This window comes from Cryptomeria japonica, chromosome 6 (assembly GCF_030272615.1).
Source record: "Cryptomeria japonica chromosome 6, Sugi_1.0, whole genome shotgun sequence".
Lineage (NCBI taxonomy): Eukaryota > Viridiplantae > Streptophyta > Pinopsida > Cupressales > Cupressaceae > Cryptomeria > Cryptomeria japonica.
Window position 1 is genome coordinate 462,045,898 of NC_081410.1, and position 11,285 is coordinate 462,057,182.

At 35.3% G+C, this 11,285-nt stretch overlaps 1 protein-coding gene across 6 annotated transcripts in view; it reads right to left on the reverse strand.

The window, feature by feature from the left end:
* The window catches only part of LOC131050980 (protein SUPPRESSOR OF QUENCHING 1, chloroplastic), a 381,968-nt gene extending 371,157 nt beyond the window's left edge, over positions 1-10,811 (reverse strand). For 4 of the 6 annotated variants that reach the window (XR_009358237.1, XR_009358236.1, XM_059207434.1 and 1 more), the window contains exon 1: positions 10,299-10,811. Coding sequence is in view for 4 of the 6 variants with exons in the window: in XM_059207434.1 (XP_059063417.1) it covers positions 10,299-10,677 (379 nt within the window). In the remaining 2 variants the exon portion in view is untranslated. The remainder of the gene's footprint in view (positions 1-10,298) is intronic. The other 2 variants (XM_059207433.1, XM_057985303.2) reach the window with 1 other exon arrangement.
* Positions 10,812-11,285: the final 474 nt, after the last annotated feature.

The following is an 11,285-nucleotide window of genomic DNA, read 5'->3' on the forward strand; positions in this document are numbered from 1 at the left end:
AATTCATGTGTGAACCTAAGGAGATACACCTGGTTGCAGTAAAGCACATCATGAGATACCTACAAGGTACCCTAAACCTTGGTCTCAAATATGAGAAAGTTGATATAGACCTACATGGATTTACAGATTCAGATTGGGCTGGAAGTGTAACTGACAGAAAAAGCACTTCAGGATGTTGCTTCAGTCTAGGTTCAGCCATGATATCTTGGATCAACAGGAAGCAGTCCTCTGTAGCTCAAAGCTCCACCGAGACAGAATACATTGCAGCTTCTATGGCTGCTTGAGAGGCAGTATGGCTTAGGAAGTTGCTTGTGGGGTTGTTTGGAGAACCTATGAAACCCACTATTATACATTGTGACAATCAGAGTTGCATAAAACTTTCAGTTTATCCAGTGTTCCATGACAGATCCAAGCATATTGAGATCCATACCAATATGTGCGAGATATGGTAGACAGAAATGTGATTCAATTAGAATATGTTTGTACAGGAGATCAAACGGCAGATATTCTGACCAAACCTCTTTCCAGAGTGAAGGTTGATCACTTCAGAAAAGGTTTAGGTATGATAGAAAGGTAATTTGCTTTGTAATTTGTATTTACATATCAATAAGATGTTTAATGTGTAAACTTCTTTGTCATGATAGGACATTTTGGATTTTATCCCCTAGGTTCATATCTAAGAGGTGACAATCTCTGAAAATAATGAACACTTGTATGGAGACATTATAAGGTGACGATCTTATAATGTCCAAACCAGTTATCATGTTGGATCTCTGGTTTGTCATGGATGAGCCATGATTGTGTTGTGGTAAAACATTTATATGAGATGTTAGTGTACCTACCACAACTTGGATAAAGATAAGAATTGAATATTTTCTCATATGATTATCCTTAAGTATTGCGTGCTTAGGCAATACTGATATCACATGCTAAGGTGATATCCTATCATCACAAGATTAATGTGATGAACATTTTGTATCACGTGTTTAGGTGATACTTCATATCATGTGATTAGGTGATATGATTTCCTAGAAAGTTAGAATGTGTAAAGAATGCTAACTATCATTTGAATTGTGATGCTTGATACACTGCTCTCATTTATCTTACCTAGCTAAGAGGGAGTGTTAATGCATGGTAGCTTTGGTAAGATAAATGATTGAATGAGAGATAAATGAAGTCTCTCATTCAATCATTTATCCTATCGATAAACCATTCAGAAAACTTCAAGCTATTTCATTTGATAATTATTCCTCATTCATATATCAAATCTACTCAGTCGATCAATATCGATAATCATATTATAGCATGGCATATCGGTGATCACCGATGGTTATTGAGTTAAACATGTACCCCGATTTATATCGGATGTGTTCCCAGCAATAAACTAATAATGATTATCGAGTTGCTATCGGGTGGCAAAGTATGCACCGCTTGACATATATAACCACTAGTTAGTTGGTTAACTTAGACACCAATTTACATCGGTTAATATGCCACGCAAACACCATTTGGCATACATCGTGAATACCAATTGGCATGTACACTAAGTAACGTGGACCCCGATTAGTATCGGGCTGGTAATTAAATAAACACCGATTGATAGTATATATCAAAGGGTGCGATCAAGTAGAGTCTTGATCGGTCATGTCCATAAGAAATGACCGGTCAAGGCACTGCTTGGTCCTCCCCTCTTGCATATATATATCAATTGATATTTGTGAAGAGGAGATTGAAATCGATAAATACTCCTCTCACCTGCCAAACAAAGAAGATAGTCAGATTTATAATAGAGATAGATAATACATAAATATAGAGAATATAAATTAGAATACATCTTGCATATTGAATTGTAAATTGAACAACATTTACAAAACATATACTTCAGAAAATTGATGCACGGTTTTTAAACTTATAGAATCATTTCTACAGTCTGCTTCCTGAAGGAATAATAATCAGATACGCTAATAACAAATATACACTAATCAAGCACTGTTGGAGATAAAGAAATCTGGAACCTGTGTTATTCAATCTCCAACAACTGTAATCTGTGATTGCCTCCAAACCAATACACTCAACGGTGGCACCTTAGAAGGGGCACCAAATCTCCCTTCAGCTCTTGATCCATATGATAGCAATATCCAGCTCCCAGGGGAACAATTCACTCCTCAATATCCACTTGCTACAGAAGTTACCACACTCAGACAAGATGCGCCTTGCTTGAACCCCTTTTAGGCCAAAAAACACAACACAACCCAATGAAGGAGCTTGGCAGAATGAAAAGCTAATATAAAACCAAATAAGGCAGGTATTTTATCCTGCCTGAAAGAGTGTCCAGATTTGGATCTAGCCAACTCTTCTCTGCATTCGTTTAATGCAAATATTATCAAATCATCTGATGTCCTTCCTTCTCCAACACATACACTTAAATACCAATCTAAACTGTCAACCTAGGCAAGGTCGAATACACAAATTATTTAGTAATGTTATTTATTAATAGCTTATTTATTTTTAATGTTTTATTTATTTAATAAAAAATATGCAAATAAAATAATCTGGCCGACCTGGATCTAACCAAGTTCATTACAGCCCGCTTGTCTGGGATGTTGCTTATCCTCAAGCAACTTTAGACTTGAATCCACACCTCCCTGTGACTCCTCGTCTGTGTCTTCATCGCAAATGACCTTGATATAATGTATTTGTCCCTTCCCCAAGCATCTATGACCTGGTTGCATATGAAACATAACCTTTTTCTTCGCAGCTTATTTTTTGACATCTCTACCATATTTGTCTAAGGTGGTATCGTGTTCTTCTAAGGAGGATTCTTTGATAGCATAAGAATTGTTTGCTTGAGACCCCATCTATCTCTAGTCACTGAATCTTCAAAAATCAAAGCCCTATTGATGGCTTCTTGTAAGGTGCTTGGATTAAATGCTTTAACTAACCCTTTGAGGGGTTCAGCCAGGCCTTGTATAAAGAAGACTATAAGCCTTGTCTTTGACACATCAAAAATCATTACTGCTAGCCTCTGAAATGTTGTTGAGTAATCTTCCATCTTACCCTCTTCCATCTTACCCTCTTGCTTCAGCTGTGTTAACTCTCTAAAATGAGTTTTTGGATCCTTCCTATCGAACCTCTCCATCAATCTTTGGTTGAAGTCTTCCAGGGTAGTGATTGAATTATGCCCTTGGGTTACCAAGCCATGGTACCACCATTTGTGAGCCACACCTTCAAGATGCAATGTGGAAAATTTGAAAGCCTCTTCTTCAAGCATTAGATTCAATGAGAAATATGTATCTAGTTTTTGCAACCAAGCTCTTGCTGATGAGCTTCCAGATCCGTCAAAAATTGGGATGGTAATATTCCCCAATTGATGTTGGCCGGCCTTGCTTTCTTTATATCATTTCCTCCCATGCCCAGTTGCTTTCTTCATCTCATAATAGTCCCTAAAAGTCAAATCTACAAGGATAACAGAGCTTAGGAAATAGTATGCCTCATGAAGCCTTGTCATGTCTTCCTCTAGATTAAGTTGTTCTTCCCCAATACCTTCAATTGTTTCTTTGTCAGTAAATTTAGCCCTGAAGATCATGGTATTAATTGAAGCTCTCCCACCATTAGCTGAAGCTTTTTCACCACCAGCTGAAGCTTTTCCTCCACCCAAATTGATGCCTTCAGCATCATTTTGAACGGACCTATCAGCACTTGCTGGCTCATTCCTCTTAAAAGTTGAAACATCTCCCTCATGGCATCCCTCACACCGGTATTAATTACTCTGATCTCCTTAATGAAATCTTGGGGATTTGTCTCTTTCCTATCACCCATTGCCTTCTTCTTTTCACTTTGCTTGTACCTTTGATCCCTCTCACTCATCAATCCACAGGCTGGCAGAAAGGCGGCTCTGATACCACTGAAATATACCAACTTATGAAAATCTTACAGTTCCTTGAAAACATGCCAAGGCTAACAACAATATCCACAAAATGATATTAAACCTTACAGGCTCAAATTCAGTTTCCAAATACAATATAATCCTAAAGTACCATCAAAACATATGCTTCAGAAAATCGATGCACAATTTTTAGACTTATATAAAATCATGTATACAATCTACTTCCTGAAGGAACAATAATCAGGCACGCTAAAAACAAATATGCACTAATCAAGGACTATCGGAGATTAAGAAATCTAGATCCTATATTATTGAATCTCCCAACAGCTGTAATCTGTGATTGCCTCCAGACTAATAGACTCGATAGTGGCGTCTTAGAAGGGGTGCCAAATCTCCCTTTAGCTCCTAATCTGTATGATAGCAATATCCAACTCCTAGGGGGTCGATTTGCTCCTCTATGTCTGGTTGTTACAAATGTTACCACACTCAGACAAGATGTGCCTTTCTTGAACCCCTTTTAGGATTGGAAACACAGCCCAACCCAATGAAAGAGCTTGGTAGAATGAAAAGCTAATATATAACTAAATAAGGCAAGGATTTCGTCCTGCCTAGAAGAGTGACCAAGTTTTGCGTCTGGCCAACTCTTCTTTACATACGTTTAATGCAAAAATCATCAAATTCTCTGATACCCTTCCTTCTCTAATGCATACACTTAAATACCAATCTAAACTGCCAACCTAGGCAAGGTCGGCCTTAAGAAATTAACGGATAAAAAGAAAGATAAGGTTGGCCATGATATAGCCAACACAAATTATTTAATAATGTTATTTATTAATACTTTATTTATTTTTAACGTTTTATTTATTTAATAAAAAAAATATGCAAATAAAATAACCTGGCCGACCTAGGTCTAACCAAGGTCATTACAAACACAAATGAAATAAGTGTGGTAGAGCGGCGCCTACCTTCAAATCAAAAGGGAAGCTCCTTGTAAAACAAAAAACTGACCTACTTTGCACACTATGAACTTGCTATGCACAATCTTTACAATGTATTCTAGGGTGATTTAGATTCTAAAGTATACTATACAAATATTGAACAAACTAAATAAACCTATCTTTTTGCTTTCTAAGGTGATTTAGCATATCGGCACTAAACAAGATATTTTTAAGCTTACTAATTATAAGAAATCCCTACAACTACATACTTGTGTTGTTCAATTTAAAAGCAATTCTTGAACAATACAAATACACATTTAGATTGACGACTTAAAAAACAAAGACATGAATGCTTTGGTAAATTAAATCAAGAGATTGGTACAAAGCCACAATGTTTCACTATCACAGATGTAGAGTTCACAAATGGGCCTTATTTTCTTAAGGCAGTTGACTCCTCAAGAAAATAGGAGGATGTGGATTTTCAATTCGAGATTCTCGGAGTTATGATTGAAGAGTTCTCAAGATATAGTACAAGTGGTTACTGATGAAAGATGTGTGCAAAGCAACAAACAAATTAGTTGAGTCCACCTTCAAGCATATCTATTTGACCTATTGTTGTGTGCATGCCATGAACAATTCACTAAGAGACATCAAAAAAATCCAATGGTTCAAGCAGATTGTGGCAGATACAAGGGATGTGCACTTGTTTATTTGCAACCATCACACCTATTTGGCATTGTTTTGATCCTTTTTGAAGAAGGAATTTCTCAAGCCACTCACTACTCAATTGCTTCATACTTCATTCTATTGTAGAGGACCCTTGAGTTGCAAAAGCCCTTGTTATTATGATCATGACACAAGAGTAGACTAGGTGGGAGGTAGCCAAGATAGATTAGGAGAAGGAGGTGAAGGAGGTTGTGGTCAATGATGTGTTCTCATCAAATACAAAGTTTATCACATCTTTTACATCCCCAATTTTCACAATCATCAATTATGGAGATTCTAACAATACTAGACTTGGGGAGATCCATGAGTGCATCAATTGCATGTTTGGCCACATGAAGGCTGACATTCATGAGGAGAATCCACCCTAGAGTTCTACCATGAAGATGTTCAACCCATTATTCATGGAAAACTTGAGAAGTTAAACACCCTTTTACACATGGCAACATATTTGTTTAATCCAAAATGGTACTTGAAAAATTCAAGTAGAGTTATCCCCACTGAGGACAATGAGTAGAAGGACCTCAAGAGGACCTTCAAATAAATGTACAACCCTAAAGAAGGAACAATTATAGAACAAAGTGGATCAGACTTACAAAACTTGATGCCTATCACAGTTCAAATAGATAGACAAAGTCATTTTAGAATAGAAGATACCAAATAGCTGGTAGACACTACATGGGCCTCTAATATCATTGTGTCCAATTGCTATTCTCATCCTCTTGTGGGTTTACTAAGAGCAAATGGTCAAAATATAGCCTCATCACATTGTTAAGAGGAATTTACCTCTAAGAGAGCAGAGTAGCTTATTGTTGTACACAGTGCCTTGCATCTCATTAATCACAAGACACCACAATACAAGAAGAACTCAATAGCATAGAGGAGCTGACACAAAATGATGAGGACTACGATGTGCAGTCAAAATTGGGGTCCTATTTTTTGGGAGGCTACTAAGTCTAATAATTCTCATGATTATGAGATATATTCAACATATCCATTAGATAAAGATTTCCATTTCTGAGCTTATTTCTCAATGTATTATCATGTCCTCTTTTTGGCCCTATGCGTTCGTCATGGTCCCTTAGCCTATTTTCTAATTTGCCGTAGGTTAATGAGTTGGGTTAGGGAAATATTTTAATAAATAATAATTAAGTCGGTCTCAATATTATTTTTTGCATGCATTGTAAAAGACAACTTAATTATCTTCTAGGCTGCCTCAATGGGGGCATAATAAATCCTTATGTAACTTTTACTGATATTTTATTATTTTGGGGTAGAGATACAAAAATAAATTAAAATAGATTTTTGGGAGGGAAAAATAAATATTTTATATATATATATATATTATAGTTTCCATGGGAGTCTATAAAAAGGGAGGGATAGCTCACTCACATCTCTCCGCCATTTTATCTAAAAACCCTTTGTTTTGAATTAGAGCCTTTGTGTTCATTTCTTTGCCCTAGAACAATTTCCCTATTGGCAAATGGAGTTGAGGAAGAAAAACCTCCCTTCCGAAGGAGTAATTCCATCGAAGGACTACCATTGCGCTGATATTGCATTGTACTTTCAAAAAACAATCTGTTGGTGTGAAGATTTTAGTTTGTTTGTGTGGTGTGGAATATTTCAAAAATACAAATAATATTTGTGTGTGCTTCCAGATTTGTGTGTTGTTTCCAAATTGTTAGTGTTTGGTGTTTGGTGATTAGTGTTTATACATTTTAGTATTTCATAACACTACTACAATAATCTATACCAGTTTAAAGGGTATTTGTTAAAGATTTATCTAGGAAATTAAGCAAACTTGATCATTTCAAAGAAACATCACTGTAAGTGTTTTCCTTGATGATTAATATTTGATTCCCAGAGGATATCTGCTCATTTAATTGTTGATTACTTTCGAGTTTCGACAGCAGTATTGGTTCATGTGGTAATTTAATATTGGCCCATAAATTGCTGCTCTTTAAGAAATTTCAGTATTGGTAATCATTTGTAATAATCTGGAAGGTCCTATACCAGATAAACTAATTTTTTGCACTTGCATTATAATAACAATTGGATGGATAGCAACCAAGAATTGCATTTTCATTATCCGCTAATTTGGCATTGAACCAAATCTGCTTGTTATCTGCCAGTTTGGCATTGATCAAACCTGTTGTAATCTATCCATTTGCAATTGATCGGATCCATTTGTTATCTGCTAATTTGGCATTGAACATATCTGCTCGTAATCTGCCAGTGATATTGATCATATCTACATAGTACATACTTATCTTTGATTTTCAACTAGATAGCTTGCCTCTAGTGAGTTTCAAATTAATTGTGTATTGTCCGCATCCCAGTTTCTGTATGCCCTCACCTTGCCCACATGAAATCTCGGTGATCAGAAAGAACTTGGGTTTGTGTTGATTTAAAAAATTTGGTGAAATCCAGCTAACAGTCCTGCCATAGACATTACATGTACCTACTAAATATTACCTATGTACTTTAATTTCCGAGAGATCAATATTTAATATTATGAAACCAATGAATTGTTATTGTACTTATCTTATAAATTTGGTTTGTTTAAGTTAGTTTTAGGTATTTTTAACCTATATGTACTTTAAAACTTGAAATACTATTATTATATGTTATTTTAATAGCCATACCCACTTCATCCCCAACATGGAGGCAAAATTGCTGTTTGCAAAACCTGTCCTGCCATCCTCAAAATTTGGAAAAACGCTACTTCTAAAAAATTTAATTTGAAAATTCACCTAAAGAGATTGTAGCTTAACAATGATGGAATTATTGCGAGTGTATGACGTCAATTTTAATTAACAAACACAGTAAGGTGACCAATAACCGCAGAATAAAAGTGGAGATGGCTCATGGAGAAGCTAAGGTGTAACAATGATGGAGTGCATTCCAGCATGACCTATATCAACAATCTTAAGGATGCACTTCTTACGATAAAATTATAAATGTAATCCCCTACTTTTAAGTTTAAAATTTAAAATCTTAGTTAAAGCTAAGTTTCTGGAAGCAGGGAAGCATCAACTAAAAGCAGTTCAGAGGAAATTCATTAAGAAAGATGCATCTGTAATGTCCCCACTCTGAAATAGGATTTAATAATAAATAATAATAATAAAATTTAAATAAAAAAATAAAATTAAAATTAAAATATAAAAGAATAACATTATATATTAATATAATTAATTAAAATTTAATTAAGCTAATGAATGGTCAAAGGGCATGAAATGGATAGTTGTGACTCCCTCAAACATGAGATATCCCAAAAATAGATGAGCCCCAAGGGTGAATGGACTGATGATCCTGAAATCTAGGCTGCATTATGAGCCCCAAGGGTGAATGGACTGATGTTCCAGAAATCTGGGCTGCATTATGGAGGTGGTGTCATCACTCCCTAGAAAAGTAAATCCCCATCCAGGGTTGAGAATTAGAAGGGATTAAGATTAGAGCTTGAATAAGGACAATATCAGTTGTACAATGAGCAACCATAGTTTAAATATGTAATTAACATAGCGTAATAAGTAGTAATGTACGTTGCTCTTTAGGAATTGGCAGCCTCTTAATAGGGAACATTACAGTACCTTTCAACAATTACTAAAACATATAATTTCAAGTAAATTAAATTTAAAAATTCAGTTCCCATCATAATATGGTGAAGCATAATGCATGAATTATGGTAATGATGGATTATGCATGATCCGAATTCAAATTTCCCATCATAATATGGTAAACCATAATTCCAGCGGAGATGCAGTTTTGATTTGATGTAAGAAGAAGTACATTCCATAGAGTGGTGAACATATATTAAAGTTAACAAGGGCATTGAAGATCATTGCCCATGTTTAAAAAGATTAAGAATGGGCTCCAAGCATACTTGACATCATACTAAAGGTAGCTCATCCACAAAAAGAAAAAGTACCAGACTTCTAACAAAATTTGAAGATTCCATTCAAGGGATTACAGATAATGATAATTATGAACTACCATGAGTTCCGACCCAGTTTCAAATCCTGCACCACAATATAGCAGCCCATCACTCCAAGACATATCTGAAGAACTCATGGCAAGATTGTGTTGTAACAATTACAGAAAAAAATTAGCGTAACCAATGTTTAGAAATCTTGATTAACTTCCAGGTAATTCAGTTTTCAAGTTGTGATGCAGGGGATTGTGTTGTAATGGTAATTGGGGATATTCATAAAAGCGTGACCCAAGTTCAAACTTATCCACTGTAGTATATATTGTGATATAATGTTACAGGAGAATACTTGTGATTCGGATTCAGATCGCTCATTCCAAACTACTACGAACATGAACCCAGGTTCAAACCCATAGAATGTTAAAAAAAGGAATGAAAATTCAAGTGCGTGCGGAATCAAAAAGTTACCACTGCTACATGTACATTTTCGTGAATCCAACAGCTTTATGTACATTTCATACAAAAACTTGGTTGGTTGTTATTCGAAATTTTGCTAATTAGGAGATTCAATTTCAAAAAATTGTAAATAATTTTTTAAAATTTTGTTATCCAAAAACTTGGTAAATAGTTTTTGAAAAGTTTGTTAGGAAAATCTAATGTTTTAAGTTATTGCGAAAAACTAACCAATTGCAAAAAATAGCCTACAACAATTACATTGTTTGGAAGTCCTCGCGACAATGGAGTGGCCCATAATAATGTCAGACAACATTTCCCAAACAAACTTAAACTAAAAAAAATTGAAAGTGGGAAAACAGAAAAGTACCTGTTCCCATAAACGGAATGAAATCCTCTTGCGTGACCTCTACTCCCATTTCTAAAAATACATCAACGGCAGCTAGACGAGATGCCTCCTCGCTGTTGCACAGAACGCCGTCCATGTCAAACAAAACTGCACTGACTTTATCGACATCTGACGATTGTTCCGACGCCTTCACAGACTCGCCACCGACTATAACCTGGTCTTTGGCAGAACATGGGAAGAGTTTAAAGGATTTAAGTCTAATTTTTTCCCCTTTTCCTGATAAATTTGAAGCCCTTAAACGAGCAGGAGATAAATTGTTTCTGTTTAGGTGAAATAAATTGTTCTTGTTCAGAATTGCGTTGCCGAAGATTGCTGAGCGCCCTGCCACTGCCACTGCCATTGCCCTGTTCTTTGAGCGGTTTTTTTTCGTTCTGGCAAACGTATTGAGGTGCAGAAAATTGGCTGCTGTTATGCCATGTCAGGATGTGGCTATCCAGTAATATTTGGCCTTCATCAATCCACGTCCCATTTATTTGATGATTTATGTTTATATTTTCGGTTTGTTTTAAGAAGTTTATATTTTCGGTTTGTTTTAAGTAGATTATCTTTTATTAAATTAATGTATAAATTGTATGTTTTCTTATTAAAATTGACAAATCATCTTATCTTAGTTTTGTTTGCCATTATTTATGCTTTCAATGTATTTGATTCTACATTTAGCTATTTAGCATCCAAGTCTAGTTTCAAAATTCATCGAGTCATTTTTATGTACATGGATTTAAATCTTGAACTCTTAAATTTAAATTTTATAAGTTGGATTTATGTTCCCTTTTCTTGTTAATTGTTATGGGTCAAATAAAGCATAATTATGTTAAGATGTTGGATTTGATGAATAAATCTAACTCATTTGGAACATCTAGAAATCTAAGAATAAAAAGTGTTGTGTTGGTATTACATTAACTTTCTAGGGGCATACTAGATGATTGACTATTGTACTCAAGTTTTAGT